Consider the following 21,209-nt stretch of genomic DNA (forward strand, 5'->3'; position numbering starts at 1 on the left):
ATCACTACCAGAGGAAGTGGCTGCAATGATTGAATTACCAAGGAACCAAGATGGAGACTAAAGAAAAATCCCTAGTGACAATGAATAAAGACCCATGGTACCCCAGCATCAGATTTCCCTGTGGCAGTAAGTGGGGCTGGAAGCTAAATGGAGGAGTAGCCTAGTGGTTAGAGCAGCGAGTTATGAACCAGGAGACCAGGGTTCAAGTCCCACTGTTGCTCCTTGAGACCTTGGGCAAGTCACTTCTCATCTACAAACTTAGATTGTAAGCTCTCTGGAGACAAGGAAGAATCTATAGTACCCTAGTGTAATCACTTTCAAGTGCTGAAAAAAGTGTGAAAAACAGAATAAAAAAATAAAGATTGAAAAAAAAAATATTACAAATAGTAGATGATGGCAGAAAAAAAAAGCCAGATGGGTAGTAGACTGGATGATCTTGCATGCAAGATCACCTGAGCATAGCACTCTTCTCTCCATGCCCAAATACAAAACTCTGCTACATTTCAAACAGTCAGCAACAGTGTGGCTGCTGCCCAAACATCTATTCTCCTAAATTCCCTGCCTAGCGTATCAGACAGACCCGGCTATATGGGCTCCTGCATTTCTGCTAGGAAATATCTGCTTATTACAGAACTTACAGTCTGCCAGACAGACCCAACTGCTGACTTTAACATCACAGCCCAATTTAAATAGCTATCCTTACTAGTGACATCCTTAGATCCCCTATGTAGCCTGCCAGACAGACCTAGCAACATGAGTACCTGCATTTTCACTAATACTTCTAACATTTCATATCAAACACGGACATTCATTTTGGCAGTCCCAAACACTCACTGCTGAATAAAATGAGTACAGCCTTATGAATACTTTAACAAGTGCTGCTAGAATGTACTGATATGTCCACTTTTAGTGGCTGAAGATCATCTGTGCTCATCCCTTATCCTCAAATTCTGTTACTGGGAGGGAAATCCATGCCTCAACCAACCTTTCTGAAGAAATATTTAGAACATAAGATATGCCATACTGGGTCAGACCAAGCATCCTGTGTCCAACAGTGGCCAATACAAGTCAGAAGTACCTGGCAAGTACCCAAATATTAAATAGTTCCCAAGCGCTTATTGATTAATAGCAGTTTATGGACTTCTCCTCTAGGAACTTACCCAAACCGTTTTTAAACCCAGTTACATTAACTGCCGTAACCATATCCTCTGGCAATGAATTCCAGAGCTTAACTGTGTGTTGAGCGAACAATTTTCTCCAACTTTTTAAAATGAGCTACTTGCTAACTTCATGGAGTGCCCCCTAGTCCTATTATTTGAGATTGTAAATAACCGATTTACATTAACCTGTTCAAGTCCTTTCATGATTTTGTAGACCTCTATCATATCCCCCCCTCAGCCGTCTCTTCTCCAAGCTGAACAGCCCTAACCTCTTTAGCCTTTCCTTCTAAGGGAGCTGTTACATCCCCTTTATCATTTTGGTTGCCCTTCTCTGTACCTTCTCCAATGCAACTATATCTTTTTTTTTTTTAGATACAGCGACCAGAACTGCACACAGTATTCAAGGTGCGGTCTCACCATGGAGCGATTTCTTGATGTCACCCTTTGGTCCACCACCCTCCCTCAGAGCCCCACACAGGTGGTTATCGTCAATAAAATACCTTGCTATGTCAAATGATTTAAGATTCCAGAGTTTTAACTTTGAAAGAGACAAAACAAAAGGGTTTTGGCATAAATGAAAACTTTACTGGTCCTCAAAGAATCCTATATGGAGGAGTGGTGTAGCGGTTAGAGCAGCCAGGGTCAAATCCCACCGCCATACCCCCGAGCAAGTCACCTCACCCACCATGGCCCTGTAAACCCTCTTCAGAGCAGGGACCTATCTACTTTACCTGAATTGTAAATTACCTTTGAAAAGCTGAGTGATTAAATTAAAACCCAAATCCAGCATCCAAAAGAAATAAGTAGTCAAGAAGCTTGCAAAAATAGATAAAACAATGATAAAAATGGTTTTAAGTGAATTATGCATGTTCTGTACATCACCTTGGATGATTCCTCCAAACCAAGGAAGTGGTTAACAAATTTTAAATAAATAAAAGCATATTCTAATTAAATAAAAATACTTTAGTAGATTTTACATTTCAAATTTGTAGGACCTTAGGTGGAAAGAAAATGAGGTACAGAACACACAGTCTACATTTCTTCCCCAGGACCCCAAGCCCAGATGGCAGAGTCACTAAGAAACATCCACATGTATAGATAGATTTCCTCTCAAATGGCGTCACACCTTAAAATCAATCAGGAGTCAATCGCCTCATCATAGAAAAAGATAAACTCCAAAAATATGGAGAAGAATGAGGAACACTACAGATGTGCTGAAGTTTACCAGTACAATAAAGAAAATGAACAAAAGCCAAAAACTGAAATGAAATAAGCAAATTTAAAAAAAAAAGAAACCACAGTATGGCTTTGAACCTGGAAACATAATAAAACGATCACAAGCAATTATGGACACACCACGAACCTACATCATCGAAACACGAAAAAAAACTCTTACACACACGTGTACCAAGCTTCCAGACGTCCTGCTTTGCAAGGACCATGATTCAGAAATGTGGGTTTCACAGTTTTTCATTCAGCCTGAATACATTTCCAAATCTGGGTGCCTTTCCACCCAGACAAACCACTTATGGGGTTGGCCTAACGATTTGATGTCAATGCATAGAGAGGCTTTATCCTCAGGCATCCAGAGGCAGTGTACACTGCAAAATTACATATCCTGAAAAGAATAAAACCGCTGTTTCACACTCAGGACTTCAGAACAATCTTGCAAGCAATAATCTTTTCCAAACTAGATTATTGCAACTCATTACTATTAGGCCTCCCAGCTTCTTACACCAAACCTTTACAAATGGTTCAGAACTCTGCAGCCAGAGTCCTTACAAATTCCAGGAAAATTGACCACATTTCACCTATTCTCAAAAACCTCCATTGGCTTCCGATCCACTATAGAATCATGTACAAAACCATTAACATCATTTACAAAACTATCAACCAACACACGCAACTCGACCTACAAATACCACTTAAAAAATTCACCTCCGCCAGGCCTATCAGGGAACACTACAAAGAGTAACTCCAAATTCCAAAGGCCAAAACCTACCAACATAAATCCTTGAGTCTCAGAGCCTTCTCATCAGCAGGTCCAGCTCTCTGGAACTCGATCCCACCTGATTTGAGACAAGAGCCATGCTCTTTAACATTTAGGAAAAGACTAAAAACTTGGCTTTTCAAAAAAGCATTTCCAAGCCTTGAATAAAACCTCCTCTCACTAGCACTAACTCGTATGCAATAATGGAATGTAAACACGAATCAACCAACCTCAAACCCTCTCTCACTAATTCCTGCTGAATATTTATCATACTATTACCATTCACAACTGTGTCATATTTATTCATTTGATTACCTATGTACCGTTTCATAGTCTTATTTTTTCACTTGCTATTCTAATGTATCAATAGGCTGAAATGTAAATATTGTGCTGTTCAATTTCTCCCCTTCCATCCCAAGTTTATTTTCCTTGTTTTTTGTAACTTTCCCTCTCCCTTTTTCTGATTCACTGTATTTAAAGTTCAAGGTTCTTATTGAAAATATTGTTTTTTACGTTACGTTATGCTTTACACTCCTTGTTATTTGTAAACCGGGTTGATGTGATGCCTATCATGAAACTCGGTATAACAAAAACAATAAATAAATAAATAAATAAATAAATAAATAAAATCAAATGCAAAAACAGTGATAGGGTAAGTTCCCAACTGTGGCCAAACAAAGGCGGAATTTTCAGCACTTGGCTACCTGTACCTTTTCATCCTGCTGCTTTGATAATCGCAGGACCTGTGCACATTTTGTGATTTAGCAGCACTCTGTTGCTGACCTGCTACTGTTGCAGATGTTTTGTATAACTTTTTTTTTTCCTTTTTTACAGTATGTCCTTCCATAGCAAGAAGGCAGACATTCTAACCCCTTTCCTGTCCTGCAAAAAGCTCAACAGCCCTCTTCCTGATGACAGGTTTGCAAGATTTTAAGTGTCAGTGTTGTAGATACCTCTAGGACCCCCAAACCTATTCAGCAATAGATATATATTCCATGTTCTGACAAGGGACTTCAGAAAAGTCACTTAGTATGAGAAGCTGCATTCAAGTTTACCACTTAAAATAAGAGATAAATGTACTGGAACAGGTCCCAGACAAGCAACATGACATTGCTATTAGAACAAGCTCAAAACAAGCCCTAGGCAAAAGGAAGATAATTAAAATATTTAGTTCTGAAAACATTTTAACTACGTTATTGAAAATGCAGTCTGCTACCTTTGCTTAGTTCTTTATCCCCTTCAATGGAGAAGTTTACATTATCAGTCTCTCAGTTTATATGAGCTTAACAGTTCGGTATGTTAAGCTAAAGCATATAAACAAGTACAGGCAAAAATAGGGAAAAAAAATTGTTAGAAACAACCTACCCCAAAAAGTTTAAAAACATCAAGTGTTGAATTGAATCACCTTGCCTGCACCAGTTTTCTGATCTACTTCAGTCTCTTAATATGACACCATCTGGATGGAAATATGTCTAACTTGCCAAGTTCATGAGAATTAAAAAACAAAAATGGCATGAACTGCTGCCTACACTAGTCCCAAATATGCCCGACTTGTGCATCCCACCTCTACTATATAGGTTACAGGATGAAAAACATCAACCACCCTGAATATTTTGAAAATGCAGTTTAAGCAGATTTTGTGGGAGTGGGTTGTTTAAAAAAAAAAAAAAAGTGCCTCTCACACAAGTAAGGATGTTTTACTTAAGAACAGAGAATAGCCACTGCCATTAGCAATGGTAACATGGAAAAGACTTAGTTTTTGGGTACTTGCCAGGTTCTTATGGCCTAGATTGGCCACTGTTGGAAACAGGATGCTGGGCTTTTTGGACCCTTGGTCTGACCCAGTATGGCATGTTCTTATGTTCTTAACATATTGGCTACTATAACACAAACACACATTTTACTCCATGGCACAGTTCATGCAGTGACAGAAAATTACAAACACCCCTCCTCACCACCCCCTCTCTCTCGTGCCTGCTTAAGAAGAATCAACCTTAAATCACCCCCACCCCTGCACACATCTGATCTCCCCAGCACACAGACCAAGAATTTTCAGGTCCTCAGCTAGCTCCTGTCTATGAGGAAACACAGAATAAGGACCCAAAAGACAAATTTAGGGTTTGTTTGTTTTTTTAAGCTATAACCAGGGCCCCTGGTCTCCTGCAATTCCATGGGAAGGGACACTAAATTCAGCCTTTGCCGTGGGAGATCAAGGGCCCCCTCTTGGAAGAGGAGCAGTGATGGTGGTGGGATGGCACACAGTTCCCCTAGCGGTCCCTCTTCCTTCCCAGAAAGGAGGCACTGGTGGCAACGGGATGGTGCACTCTCTCTTCTGCTGCACCCCCACTCCCCACTATTTACTCACTCACTCCCACTGTAAAATAGGAGGAAGACGGCAGTCTTGCAGCAACAATGGCACCTCCTCTCTCTCCTCCCTTGCTGGGCCTGAATGAACCCCACGCAATTCAAAGCACGATGCTCAGACCCCAGCAGGGGAGGAGGCAGGATAGGCTCTTATTGCTACAAGGCCGCTGTGTCTTCCTCCCTTTTATGATCAGAGCCAATGAGTGAGATTTGGGAGAGGAGTGGACCAGGGTAAATGGGGGGTTTGAAGGTAGGGAGAGAGGGGAGGAAACCAGAGTTTCTAAGGTGTTCTGGGGGGGGGAGTGAAAGAGAGAGGGGATCAGAGGGGCTTTGGAAGGGGATAGGGTATGATTTGTCTGGCAGTGGGGGTGGCATGTGACTTCCTTCCTCCCTCTTTCCTCTATCTCCCTTCATTTTCTTCTACCCATCCCCTGTCTTCCCACTCCTCATTTTTGTCTTATCTTCCCTGAATTCCCAATCCTCCTCTCCCTCTGGTGACCCTATCCTCCTCTATCCCATATCCCTCTACCCTACTGCCTAAGATTCCTTCATTCCCCTCTTCTGCCATCTCCTCTTTCCATTCCCAGATCTCTTCCACCTCAGCCCCAATCATTAAGATTCCTTTTCCTGTAATAAAAAAATACACTGGATACAGAAGTCAGAAAAGGACTTTTTATTTAAAAAAAAAAAAAAAATTCCACTTTAAATAGCAAATATAGGAAAATTTAAATCTGCCACATAACTGCTGCAAATTTTGAAAAATCTGCCACAGAATCGTGAAACATTTGCCATAAGAAACCAGGGAATCTGGCTATAACTACAGTTTTCAGTACAATGTCTGAAGTGCACATGGGTGAGCAGTGTTATGCACCATGCAGAAATTTTACCTTTATAAAATTATTGTAGCATAGATTTCTAATAGATTTTAGAAAAAGCAAAGCAATAGCCTGTCTTTCAAAGGGAAAAAGACTCCATGTCTGTCTGTGTGTCCCCTAATATTTTTTGTGTGTAGTGTCCTATCCAAACCTAGTTTTGTCACCTCCTACCTCAACTCTGGCAGTCATCTTTTTCTTCTCCGCCCAGACCATGAAGATCCTATATCCCTCCCTCTCTACCTCTGTCCAACATGATTCCTGGGGGGGTCGTCCCCCTTCTCTCCTTTGAAAGGCTGCCATCTGCTCTCATACACCTTAACCCAGTGGTCCCCACCAGCCAGTTGGGTTTTCAGGATATCCACAATGAATATGCATGAGAGAAAATTTGCATGCAAACCAACGCCGAGTTTATCGGCGTCGATTTTCGTGAATGGCGTACGGCGGTCACGAAAACCGATTGGGTTCGCGTTAGCAAGGAGGCGCTAAGGTCGCGCAAGCCCCTTGGGGACGCCTGCGGCACATTAAAAGAGCAGGTGCTGACTGTTCAGCGCCCGCTTTCTAAGCGACTTTATTGCATCGGCCCCTTAGTAAGTCAGGTCCTCAGTCTCCTATGCACAGCAAGAAGTGGCATGCTTGAATCAGAGAGTGGAGAGGAAAAATGATCACTGAGGGTAAACTTCGACTATTACTGAAGAGAATTCCCCTCTAGCCCTTGCTCAGCATAAAGGTTCTAAGGCAAAGAGGTAAAAAAAAATAAAAATTCAGTTAAATGTTTAAAGCATCAACTTAAAATAAAGCAAGTCATATAGTATATTAGCTCTTGCCATTGTTATTGCATGGAATGATGCCAGTAAAAATGTTTTTAATGCATGGTTCCACTTAAAATACTCAAACTGAATATCCTGTCTTCTGCTGAAATTATGGCTTTGATAAACAGATCCATGTGAACATTGTATCAAAAGCATACTTATACAGTGTGACAATATCAAACATGACTTCATCTGTTTATAAAACAGGTGCATCCTGACCAGTTTAATTTCTGACTAGTCTCCAAAGTTATGATTGTATCACAGTTATGAGACTGCAGATGGTAAAGTTGTATTCCTGCCTCTTCAATTGTCTTTTCATTTACCTTGAACTCCCAATTTGTATCTAGCTAACCTGTACTGCTTACCATCTTTTGCCTGTGCAGACTAAACCTATACACAATTTAGAAACAGACAACAAACCTACACCAGATGATATAAAGTCAATTACTGCGTATGTTTCTGAAATACTAACCCAGCAAGAAAGCTTCATGGTACAATAGTCGGATAGTCGAGCGACTATCCGACATTGGAATTCAAGGAGAAGCACATAGCTGGTTCCAATCGTTCCTGGAAAATAGATTCTACAAAGTAAAAATCAACAATGAAGAATCGCAACCCATCAAATCAACTCGAGGAGTACCACAAGGATCATCTCTCTCTCCTACGCTATTCAATATTTACTTGCTCCCACTCTGCCACTTACTCTCTAACCTCAAGCTAAAACACTATATTTTCGCTGATGACATTCAGATTCTCATGCCCATCACAGAATCACTACAAAAAACTTGGGCGCATTGGAATATCTGCTTACAAACCATCAACTCTCTCCTATCCAGCTTGAACCTCATACTTAACCCAAACAAGACAGAAATCCTCATCATCTCACCAGACGAAAATCACACCCTTACCAACTTTCAAAGCGTAACTCAATTCTCAAATCCAATCACTAACCTCTCCACCTCCGTCAGAGACCTGGGGGTGCGTCTTGACAACAAATTTAACCTAAATTCCTTTATAACCAACACAACTAAAGAATGCTATTACAAACTCCAAGTGCTGAAAAATCTCAAACCTCTTCTTCACTTCAGCGACTTCCGACTAGTAGTCCAGTCTTTAATTCTGTCTAAGCTGGACTACTGCAACTCTCTACTGCTAGGTCTCCCAGCTTTATCCACCAGACCATTACAGATGGTGCAGAATGCAGCAGCAAGGCTACTCACCAACACTAATAAAAGAGCCCACATAACACCTATTCTTCACAGCCTACACTGGCTTCCTATAAAAGCTAGAATCACCTACAAGACTCTATCAATGATCCACAAGGACATAATGGGCATCGCCCACCTAAATCTAAATTCGCTTCTCCGCCTTCACACATCTCAAAGACCCATCAGGCACAACTACAAAGGTTCCTTATATGCTCCCCCGATCAAAACCACATTAACAAAACGAGCACTCTCAACAGCCGGACCCACACTCTGGAACTCACTACCGCCAGATCTACGCCAAGAGACCTGCCATCTAACTTTTAAGAAAAATCTAAAAACGTGGCTTTTCAGGCAAACATATACAGAATCACAAGTTTACTTAGACACCGGCCAAAAGAAAAATAGCTCAACACCAGATCCAGTTTCACCTTTACCCCCCTTCAAGACTCAACTACGTCGGATCTGAACTTCTCACCTTAAAGACTTCTTAAAGACTTCTTAAAGACTTCTTCTCTGATTCATCTGTCTTCCTTAACTCATGGATTTCTCGCATACTTTGCACATCAACATGGTCTGTGTACCCTCAAATCTCAATTTAGTCTACCCTTTAATTTTTTTCTAGATATTTATTCTCGCTATAATCATGCCGAGCATTCACCTACGTCCTGTTGACGAGTTACTATTATTTTATTATTATTATCTATGTAATATTTAATTTAATCTATTATTAATATCCATATGTTATAGGTTATATGCTAAATGCAATATGTTATACGTTATATGTTAAGAAACGCTGTTCCATGTAACGCCTTTTGTGCGAAAGTTTTGTTATATGTAATCCGACCTGATTCGATACTTGTATTGAGAATGTCGGTATATAAAAATCCGAAATAAATAAATAAATAAAGTTAAACCAACATCTTTCTGCAATATTTAATGCAAAATTACTGTTTGCTAATTTAATAGATTAAAAATAAACGTGCATGTGTCACGTGAAAAAAGTTTGGACAAGCTTACAATTGAGTCATTATCACTTTAAAAAAGCCCAAAAGGTTGATTAACTCACTGAGTTTTTCAAATAGGCAAATACAATTCCATGGTTAGAATGTTTGTTCAAGCTCTCAGGTTGTGATTGTTCTGTTTACTTTCACCATCCATGAGATCCTCTAAAGTAGCATCTATCTAAGCATTTGAAAATGAAGCTAATTCACTCTTACAAAGCAGGGAAAGCTACACAACAAATCTAAAAACAATTCCAACTAGCAATTTTAGCTGTCAGAAACATTGTTAAGAAATGGAAATTCCATGGAACTACTGAAGTCAAGGCAAAACCTGGACAAAGAAAAATATATGACTGGACAGTTCGAAAACTGGTCAGATCCACAAAATAGAACCTATAGCTCACTGCACATGACCTGCTGAAACTTTGGCTAACACTGGAGTAGCTTGCTTACATAACAATGATCTACAGGGACAGCTGTCAAGAAGGAAACCTTGTGATGTAACTATACTATACTTTTCCATGTTCAATTTGTACTTTAGTTCAATTTGTACCTTAGTTCTATTGTTTCATGTAAAGCCCCTCCCTTTTGGGCAACTCACTGTTTGATGTAAACCGGAGTGATTTGTATTCCCTACAAGAACCTCGGTATATAAAAATTAAAAATAAATAAACAAATGTGCCACAGAAGTTATAATTTAAAGTACGCAAAACAAAACCTTGATAAGTCTAAAACTTGGCTCTTTGCAATAACATTTGGCCCCACTCAGTAAGCTGAACTCTGTATATTTCCTCTGCATCTTTTTACACTCTTTACCCTTGTAGTGCTACCACCCTGAATTTATACCTCCGCTGTTTAATCACTTTATTTTGCTTCCTGCACTGGAAATATATTTGTGATTTGTCATATTTGCTTATTGTACTCAAATATTCCCGGCATTCGGTAACACCTTTTAACTCTATTAGGAAAGCTTGCCACAAACAAAGATCTGAATATATAAAGTTAAAACAGGGTGTCAGTATCATATCTCTCAGACTACCCACACTAAAAGGTACTGGTAGGTATTTCCTAGAGTTAAATGTTTTATAATCAACTGCTTTTCTACAAAAGCACCTTAGCGGTCCCCAACCAGTACTCTATAGCTTGCTTCCGTAAATAGACCTGTCCAAGAAAGTAGTACTTATAATCACGCTGCAAACAAGATACAAACAATATACTTCAATGAACATGTACAACAATCTATTTACAGTGCATATCAATCGTAGTATGAAATATACATCGAGCATGACAAGTTATTTAGAAGCAAAAGGAATCAACTGATCTGTGAGGCATTCACTGCCAGGGTGTAATAGCTCACACTAAACAGTTAAAGCTTGTGGTAGCTCATGTGGTAAAATCCCCACCAAGGAATGTAAAAACTTTGGAAAACTAGACCCTAGAAATTGGTCCCCTCTCTCAACTTACACCACAGAAGAAAGCTTCTGCTATCCTCTCCTCCCAGAAAACACACAACCTTCACCGAGGAACTATTCAAACTCGGGGTCAGATGTACTTAAATTTCCACTGGGAAAATCCTTAGTAAATTTTGTCCTTGACACACCAAGTTCATCAGCTTCACTCCTCTGCCCACAAAGGCAGATTTCCTAACGCAGCAGTCTTCCCGGAGGCTACTTCTAGGCTTGTAACACGAATGTTAACAAGCGATCGATTTTCCTTTCAACTGGGGAAAGCCTTACTAGAAAGTACATTGCCAGGGGTTGCATGGTGAAGCAAGCACACACACACACACACAAAGGAGTCTGAGAAACCCATCCTACCTTTCAGCTGGTCCGCCACCACCGCCGGCCCCACGCGCTCCACCACCTGGCTGTCCTCCATCTCGTAGCGGTCATCCAGGTACTTGGCCGTGGCCTCCGAGATGTGCACCTTGCCTGCCACCCCCAGCTGCTCCATGAGGTTGGCCAGGTTGACGTCGTTGGACCAGACGTCGAACTTGAACCTCCGCATGCCCAGGATTCCGCAGAGCACCGTTCCCGTGTGCACCCCCACCCGCATGTTCACCATCTCCTTCTTCTCCTGGCAGAACTGCTCAATGGCGGCGATCATGCCCAAGCCCATCTCGATGCAGCAATAGGCATGGTCACGGCGGGGCTCCGGGCAGCCGGCCACGCAGTAGTAGCAGTCGCCCAGCGTGCTTATCTTCTCGCACTTGGTGTCCTCACACAGGCGGTCGAAGCGGCCGAAGAGGTCGTTGAGGAGCCCCACCAGGGCGTGCGCCGACTTGTTGGCGCTCATCTTGGTGAAGCCCACGATGTCGGCGAAGAGGATGCTCACCTGCTCTATGCGCTGCATCTTGAAGGGCCGGAAGACGATGGGGCTCTTCTGGATGGAGGCCTTCTTCTTGCGGCTCTTGGGGCTGGAGGCAGCGTGGCGCTTGACAGAGTTCTCGCTCTCATCGTCGCCGGGCCTCATCAGGTCGTCAGCGATGATGCGCGGCATGACCGAGTGAATCATGCGCTCCTTCAGCGCCTTCTCCACCTCCAGGTCCTTGCCGTGCATGATGGACTGGCCCACCTTCAGGAAGGTGCTTCGCGAACGCACCTCCGACATGACGAAGAGGTGGATGCCGATGGCGTGCACGCAGACGTGGAGTAGGGCCTTGCTCAGCAGCTCCCAGGGGACGGCGCTGCCCGGCGGCGGCGGGAAGCAACCCGGGCTACGGAACTGGTTGCCCAGGGTCTCGAAGAGCAGCGAGTAGACGACGCCCAGCAGGAGGCTGAGATAGAGGGGCAGGTGCATGACGCTGTAGAGGAGCAGGAGCACCTCCACGCAGAGCGAGAAGCTGCCCACCTGGGACAGGCAGCGGGAGGTGGCGTTGGCCGGGGAGGTGAGGTTCAGCGGCCCGCGGGCCCAGGCGGGCGTCAGCAGCTGCAGTTGCGAAGCCAGAGTCAGGGCGCAGGCGAGGAGAGTGACGAGCAGGGAGAGGTGGGCGCAGTGGCGGGCGTACAGCCGGCTGAAGGTGAAGGCGAAGCAGCCTAGGCAGGCGAGCAGGAAGCCGGCGGCGGGTGCCAGGTAGCCCAGCCCGCCGCCCGGGCGCAGGTGGACGCCGTAGTAGACGCTCCAGAGCAGGCAGGCGACTGCCATGTAGAAGAGCGCGTAGCGGAACCGGCGCTGAGTCTGCGGCAGGCAGCGCTCGGCGCACGCCTCTTCCAGGTTGCTGGAGTCGAAGCGCGGGTCCCACCACTTGGAGCTGGTCCGCTCGAAGAGCTGCGGCAGACGCCGGTGCCGGCGTCGCCGTCCTCCTCCTCCTCCTCCTCCTCCGCCGCCGCCCCCGGCTCTCCGGCCCGCCGACTCGGCCGAGCTGCCGCTGGACGAGATGCTGTACTTGCAGCGCTTGCCCGCCGTCTTACCGCTGCCTTGGACCTTCACTGTCACGCTGCCGCCGTCGCCGCTGGCGTCGCAGCTCACCTCGGTGCGCTGGGGCTGGCCGGCCGGGCAGGAAGCCATCTTCGCGGTGCGGGAGAGGCAGGGGCTCTGTTTCCTTCTCTCTTTCGGGATGCCGAGCCCCTCAGCGGAGGCTCGGGTCGCGAGCTGGAGGCGGTGACTCTGTGCGCGCGGGCATCACTTGGCGCCAGCGGGCTCCCGGGAGCGCCAGCCTCGGCCACCGGAACCAGAAGGCGCGAGCGCCGGAAGGGCTCGCTGCGCAGAATCGGGGGTGGGGGGCTCGGCTGCAGAACCATGGATATGGGGGTGGGGAGAGGGCGCCCACCCTCCCTCCCTCCTCGCGCGTCAAAGCCGGGCGGCCATGTTGAGGCTGGCAGGGTGCGGCGCGGGCGCCCCCTGGGGACAGTCACGGCGAGGGTCCGGAGGGTCCTCCTTGATAGTGTGGAGAGGTCGGGGGTAGTAGCTGAGATAACGAAGGGCGGGGGTGATTTGGGATCTGAGCTCGGTCCTCTATCTCTCTCTGCCCACGCCTGCGGCAAGGACCGGCGAGCGCACCTTTCACCCCCCAGGCTCGGTAGCCTGAGGGTAGCACATTTTATTACAGAAGAACTGAACTGAAATTACTTGAATAGCTACCCGCTAGGATGTTTAAAAAAAACAAAACAAAATTGTGTTACCAGGAGCGTTTCAAATTGGAATAGTCCAAAATGTGCTAAATTGAAATGTTGGATGGAAAATTATGGTTAAGACAGGACAGCGACATAATTATGACATTTATGTATTGAATGGGATTCAAAATGCAACCCTGCTTTAATTAATGACATGGTGAATTTCCCGTGAGGGGAAAATAAAAATACCGACGTCTGTCTCGAAAATCTTATGCAAGCTCAGATAAACAGTAATGTGAAACACACTTATTTGTAAACTATTCAAGCAATCTTGATATTTTATTTATTTAAAATATAGAACCCGCAGAACCGCAAATCTCAGCGGGGAACAGCCGTACATACATAATAAGCACATAAAACAACATAGTCCAATACAGACATCTGACAATTAAAACAATAATAAAACAGAAACACAAGCAGCATAAATACTAACTATAGCCAAGCCTTCTACATCCCATGCCCACAGCATCTTACCAGTCTATCCCAGTTGAGAAACCACCCCTTCCTTTAAAACACCTCTACACTAATGCTTAGCAAAAGCCTCAAAGAAAAGGTAGGTTTTCAGCTATTTCCTGAAACTGAGCAGCTCATATAAGGTATTTTGGGAGCTCCTTTCAATGGGCCAGACCAGCCACCCCATACTGTTACATAAGTTTATTAGTCATTTTCTTTCTCAATGCATACATGAGTATTTGTATGCATTTTATCCTGGGGAATTTACCAAAAAAAATAATATATTTTATGCACAATATTTTACAATTTTGTCTACCATTTGTCAAAATTAATGCAATATAATCAGAGTTGTGATCTTCTGGAACGACGGTATATAAAACGCCTAAATAAATAAATAAATAAATAAATACAATACAATAAATAATGTGAACTTCAAGACAGAGAAAATGTTCTTACGCAAGGGTGTAAAATTTCCCCAGGTGCACCATAACTAGGGCTTCTGCTTTAGAAATTGACAGCACTCACTGCTACGAGGTATAGACAGTGCCAACTTCTTATAGCTGCCAATACTTTTGGTAATGCAGTGGCATCGGTGATTGTTGGTTGCCATATGTCCCAGTACTTGTATGGAGTCTCTTGCTTGCAGTTACTCTTGGTTTTGCAGACTGCCGACTTAAAATTCCTAAAAACTATGAACCCTAACCATAACATAAGGCAATAGACCACTATCAACCCACCCCAATGCATTTCCCCCCTCATAGACTCTCTCTCTTCCATTCAGCTCATTTCCTCCCACACACTCTCTCTCCTTTCCGTGCTGGCCCCCCCCCCTTAACTAGTGTCCCCTTACACATTCTCTCCCCAATGCTTTCTCTCTTCTCCCCAAGCAGGGCTTTCCATGGGGGGGGGGGGGCATGTGCAATAGGTGCTAGGCTTCATACAAAATAGAATCAGCATTATCAGCCACACCAGAAAATAGGCAGCATCATTAGCTGTTGCTGTGTTTTGGTCTTCCTGGACTCCTCAAGCCCATGCCAAAAAATAGCAAGCATTGTGAGCAAGTGTCATCATCCTGTGCTGTGCATTGGCTCCCTCTCCTTTCCCCAGATTTCTCAAACCCACAGTGGAAGACTCAAGAAGTCTTCCACTGTGGAAGAAGGGAGTGATGTGGGTGAGAAGGCACAGAAAACACTGAGCAGCCAGTGGTGGTAGGGAGAAAAGGGGGAGAGTGTCTACTGTGGTCTGGGGGAGTGGGGGAATGGTTAGAATGCTTACTGGGGACTTTGGTGGGGGGAAGGGGGTAGAGGGTTGCAAACCCCTATCACTAATTTAGTCTTGCATGAGGTGGTGAGAGGAGGTGTTGCTCCTAACCCCACCCTCACCTTACTTGGCAATCCCCATACCAAATTTATTTGTCTATCTTGCCCCACAGAAGATGATCAGAAACTGGATCATGCATTTTGTATGTAATATTTATTTATTTACTTTAAAACATTTATATTCCATTGATCCTAAAAGCTTATCTTTGATGGAATAATAGGGAGGTAATACCTAGAACAGATGTTGCCAGAATAATACAATTAAGTTGTAGTAGTAGTAGCAGCAGTCTCATCTAAAACAGGGGTAACCAAATTCAGTCTTTGAGGACTGCAATCTGGTTGAATTTTTAGAATTTTGATAATGAATATACCCAAGAGATATTTCATACAATGAAGATAGTGCATACAGATATACTTCATGCATATTGATTGTGGAAATCATGAAAACCAGACTGGTTTACAGCTCTTGAAGACCCTGATCTAGATGAGAATTTGGGGGCACCCCTGATCTAGGCCATATTGTGTCAATACATGGTTATTAAACTATTTTAAAAGCAAACTTAAGGCCCAGCAGCAGAATGTAGGATTCCGAGCATCAATTCTCAAAGCTGGCTCCTGCTCCTTAGACCAGCAGATCCTAGGGATGCTGCAGAGGCAGCGTGGCAGCCTCCCAGAGGGAGGAAATCCCAGCTGTTGCTCAAGGAACAACTACCTGCTAGACCGAGTGCACTTGACCCAATTCTGGGGGGAAACCACGATCTGTACTTTTTAGGCACTGACTGTCACTGTAATAGTTGGGCTAGATGGGAGGGGAGAATAAGCATGGGTAGCTGTGAGTGGAGGGGCATGGTGCCACAGATCCACTTGGTGCCACAGAGCCACTTGGTGCATATTCCAAATGAGCTGAAAACACAAAGAAGCAGGAGGAAGTTGCAAGGCAAATGAAAGAAAGTGAAAATGATAAAAGGGTCAATTATTTTCCAGTGTATAGAAGAAAGACATGAACTTGGTAAGATAATATCACTTATCACATCGTATGATAACAGAGATTGTCTATGAGGATTGGGCCTGACTAGTAGTTAGCTCGGGGATTTTGAAGTACAACTGGAAATGCTGTTTGTGAATCAGCATGGAGGCATTGCTGGTACTGAACCAGTGTTCCACCAGTATTCTCCATTCTTATCACTGAACTACCAGGCTGGCCCCTATTTCTGATCTTTCTTTAAGGGGCACTGTTCCTCTGAACTATTATTGAACCAATAATCTGGCAAGCTATTAGAGGTCACTGACCCCCTCTAAATTGGTACTGGACCAGCGCACCCGCATGCTGTTGGCCTATTTCTGTAGCAATTTCACCTTTCAGATGCTCTCTGGACCCTAGCGATCCCAAGGCACATTTTTCCAAGGGTATGGAGGACATCATGGCTAAATTCCAACTCATACTATTTGGTATCTTCAGAAAATCTGTGTTTAGAAAGATCATTAAGAGTTGCAGGGAAAAAGAAATCTGATATATAATACCCTTATTCAATTATTGTACTACATTTGAATAATAGCATTGTACAGATAATTATAGTAATAATAATAATAATCATCCCCAGTCACAAGTTAATAAACTGTTGGCATAGGGTAATAGTAATACTGATGAATATATAAAATAAGTGGCAGAACCGGAACTGGGGCCCAACAAATTGTGGCAGCCTTGTGTTCTTACCCAGGACTGAGGGAGATTAGCAGGGTCTGCATGAGGGCAAGGATTGTGTGAGGGTAGTTTATTTTCACTCCTGCTTGGAGTAGCGTAGCCCAATGGCAATTAAGCAAGGACACAGTTCCAGCTTACTCCTGTAAAACAAACAAACCATTCTGCACGTGCCAGTTTCTCAGTACCAGAATGCGGGAGGTGGCGTGCCTTGAAGTGCTCAGGGCTGGGCCTCATCCTGCTGCCATCGTTGCAAGGCGAGAGAGTCTGCTTCCCATTGTCGTGGCCAGAGCTCGCAGCCTGTCCAGCTGGCTCTTCTTCTCTCCCCAACTCTTTCTCTCCTCCATCTGCCTTTGTCCTCAGTGGTTAGTTCCCCTTTCTATTTGATTCAAAATGTTTCTTTCTTTCTCTAGTGTTTTTCCAGACCACAGGGGAAAGACTTCCCAGATGTTTGGTGTGGGTTAGCATTGGTAACAGGAGGTCAACCAGGAGGTCAACCATCATATGGCAACAAATCCCCAAAGCAGGTTTATTCCTCTCTCATCAGAAAGTCATTTGGAGAAGTCTTCATGATTTTCTGTTTTTTGTATCCCCTCCTTCCTCCTTCCTCCTTCTCCTTTTTCATTTAGTTTTTATTTTGTCCAGCAGTGTCCTCCTCCTTCTTTAGGTTTAGAGCTCAGTTGCAATTTGGTTCCTGTTGGGTTACAGTGCCATGAGACTTAATTTGCAAATTTGCAACTACCTGGGGACGTCTCTCCCCCCCCCCCCTCCATTTTATGTTTCCTCTCACCTTACCTGGCGCAGCCATTGCAACTATGGGTTCTACATCCAGGCAGTAGGTGTCACCATTGCACAATGACGGGGAGTCTTTTCCTCGCCAGGGCTATGAACGCCACCTCTGCAGCCTTCCCAGCCCTGACAGACCCAGAGAGTGGAAGACCAAACTTGGTAATCAAATGTGGGTATACCGAATGGCAACTACCAGGGCTGGACCCTCATTCTGATTATTCTTTCATTGCTGAGGCGATACTAGTGCTTAGAGCTTTTGGAAGCTCCTGCTAATTAAACCTTCTTACTCTTGTGAATGAAAGTAAATCAAGGCTAGATGCCATCAGAATACTGCACCCACATAGATAAAGTAAGAACAGCTGAAAGTGGACTCAGAATACTTGTAAAAGTAAGGGTGTGGTCAAAAAAGGCAAGTACCCTTTAATTCCAAAAATGTAAAATAAGAAAGAAAGAAAACCTCAGAATAATAACACACGGGACAAAGGAGAATCACAGAACAAGTGAAGCAAGATTTCGAAGAATTCATCCACTGCCCCTGCTGTGGGAGCTTTAACATGTTTCAGTAGAGGTTGGTGTTTGACTGGCAGCGCTGTAGGTTACCTCTGTACTCTGAACCATTGGGGAATGCTCGGGCAAGATAGAAAGAACAAAAAAATCACAATGAGAATGAGCTAAAGTGACTGACACCCAGCCCACGTGTCTGTAACTGTGTGCCCATATTATTGGTGGGGGAGAGAAAGCTGGAGGGGAGGATTTAGAAGGTGGCTGTCTTCTTATCTCATTTCATATCATGACCTAGTATGCCTTCCAGAAAGAAGGTCTCTTGCTGGGGGATTCAGTGATCTAAGATGAGGGGCCGGCGCAGTGTTGCACGTGGTGCCACCTAAAGCCAATACTCCTTCTCCACAACAGTCAGTCAAGCAGGGAAGGGAGGGATAGAGGAATGGTGTAAGCTAGCTATGCCTTAGGGCATTGACAGTGAGCATGCAGAAGCCAGCCAGATGTATTCAATTGTTAAAAGCAGAAGAGCTTCATGGTACAATAGGGGTGATGAAGGAGGATCTGAGAAGGGCCTTGACAGCCAAATTTAAAATAGAGCCTCTGAAATTAGTGAAAGAAGCACTGAGTTGGTAAAATAGGAGTTTGAAAATCTGTAAAAGACTAATCTTCTTATCCGAATTGTTACCTAACTAATAGTTTGCATCTTTTCCTCCTTGTTGCATTTATATATTTTTTCCCTGACAGCTTTCTCCTGCTCTTCTGGGTTGTCAGTTCAATTGAAATTTGCTGCAGCTGGGGCTACAGTATAATGGGCCATCATCCACAATGTCCCAGTTCTTTTTAGCCTAGTTTGTTATGTACCCACAGATTTTTGTGTGATTATTTGATTTTTCATGCATTTATGCATTTTTTCTACCTGATCACACGTTTTTTATGCTATTACACATTTACATAATCACACTTTTTGAAAATTATCACACTTTTTCCATGCAATTATGCCATTTGCATGATCACATTTTTTGAGAATCACAAGCAGGGTTAGCATCAAAACCAGTGGGAGAAGCATTTTTAAAGGAATCTGGCTAGATCAATGGGTATGAAAATTGCATCCCTCAGAGTAGGGGAAAAAAAGGCCATCCTAGGGTGGGGGATGGAGAAGTGGAAGGAAAATATGTGCCTTCATTTTCCCATGCATGCTTGGCCTGTAGAAATAGCAGGCGAACGGTCCGCAGTTATTTTGGTACTCTCATGCCTCATAGCTAATTTTCCAAGGAAAGAACCCAGACAGCATACCCATCCCTGTGAACCTTGCACCCATAAAGACAAGTGAATTTCCCCCCCTTCTTTCTCAGGTTTCCACATGATTTGAACATATCTGGAATTCTATTTTATGAATTTTTGATGTACAAAGCATGGGCTTCTGATATTTACACACAATGGCATCAGACTGTGCTGAGCATGACGGTGTTTTGCACGAAGATAGGCTCTTTGTGGACTTGAAGACTCATATATAGCAACATCTTTTTGTTGCTTTTGGTCCAATAAAAGTTATCACAGCCTACAGCTAATCCAGTTTTCTTCAGGTTCAATACAGCTCCTAGAAGCACAGCTCAGGTTGAAAAACAGGGAGATGCTGCTCTCTACTGGCAGACAGCAGAAACTACATATTTGAATGTTAGAAATTTTCAAAGTTCAGGTTTCCAAAAGATGATACCTTTTTATTGGACCAACTTAATATATCTGTGACAAGCTCTAAAGTGTTATCCTCTCTTCTTTATCTTAGTGAAGAACAATGCAGCTACATTGGCTTTAAATACTACAGAGTCATCTAGACCACCTGCATGTATCATTATAGTTCAAAAAAGGAAAATGGGGTGGGAGAAGAATGTAAGAGGAGATGAAACAGTTAAACTTTGCTATTTGATATTCCATCTTTTTTGCATTGGATCATGTACACAATACTCAGAGTAGCATGAATGTAAACCACTTATTCTGAATGTTTTTCCCATGTGGGTGGCTGTAGAGTCCTATGATATGTGCTGGCATAACTGCACCGTGGCATCTTGCAGCATTCTGTGCCATTTTCTTCTGCATGGGTTTCTGTTTAAAGCAGTGATGGCAAACTCCAGTCCTCGAGTGCCACAAACAGGCCAGGTTATCAGGATATCCACAGTGAAAATGCATGAGATCGATTTGCATACCATGGAGGCAGCACATGCAAATCTTTCTCATGCATATTCATGATAGATATCCTGAAAACCTGGCCTGTTTGTGGCACTCGAGACTGGAGTTCGCTGTCACTGGTTTAGAGCTTGCTTCTTCTAAGTTTTTGTTTCAGGCTAGGTGGTTGTTGGAAGGCTAGAACTGGAGGAGCAGGTAAGATTTCTTTCAGTAATTCATCCTCCAGTAGTAGTGTATAATTCTCCTTAGGGTTTCTACTTTGATTGCATGTTACTCAGTGCTTTCTTTCTGGAAAAGAAAGTGCCAGTACTCATATGTACATGCAGTCTGCTTTTTTCTTTTTTTTGAAGGCCTTCAGGGCAAACAAGCAAGTGGAGGAAAAAGGTACAAATACTCAATCAGTACCAATAAAGTATTCCCTGAAAAAAAAAAATCCCTGCTGTTACTAAAAGTGGTGCCCACTCCATGCTTTTCCTTTCCCTGTATTGCCGTAGGTTTTCCCTGGGTGTTTTGAGTGAGGATGCCATTTTATTGGAAATGATTTAGGAGTGATAGCTCATTTGTGTGAAGGATTAAGTTGAGCTTTGAGGTGTTTTATTGCTGTCCGTTGGGTCAGAGCAAACACTGTAGCTTGGTTGTGTACAATGGATTTTTTTGCATATGAAGAACGGAAACAGAAGCTGTGAAGGTTGCTGCATCTGTCAGTTGGTTTCTGTTTAGAGATGTTTGCAAGTGTTCATACAGGGAT

General features: G+C 43.6%; 1 protein-coding gene across 2 annotated transcripts in view; it reads right to left on the minus strand.

The window, feature by feature from the left end:
* Window positions 1-13,138, minus strand: part of ADCY9 (adenylate cyclase 9) — a 276,954-nt gene extending 263,816 nt beyond the window's left edge. For both annotated transcript variants that reach the window (XM_029576521.1, XM_029576520.1), the window contains exon 1: window positions 11,225-13,138. In XM_029576521.1, coding sequence (XP_029432381.1) covers window positions 11,225-12,914 — 1,690 coding nt within the window. In that variant the 5' untranslated portion in view covers window positions 12,915-13,138. The remainder of the gene's footprint in view (window positions 1-11,224) is intronic.
* Between the last annotated feature and the right edge of the window lie 8,071 nt (window positions 13,139-21,209).

This window comes from Rhinatrema bivittatum, chromosome 14 (genome assembly GCF_901001135.1).
Source record: "Rhinatrema bivittatum chromosome 14, aRhiBiv1.1, whole genome shotgun sequence".
In the NCBI taxonomy this organism is placed as follows: domain Eukaryota; kingdom Metazoa; phylum Chordata; class Amphibia; order Gymnophiona; family Rhinatrematidae; genus Rhinatrema; species Rhinatrema bivittatum.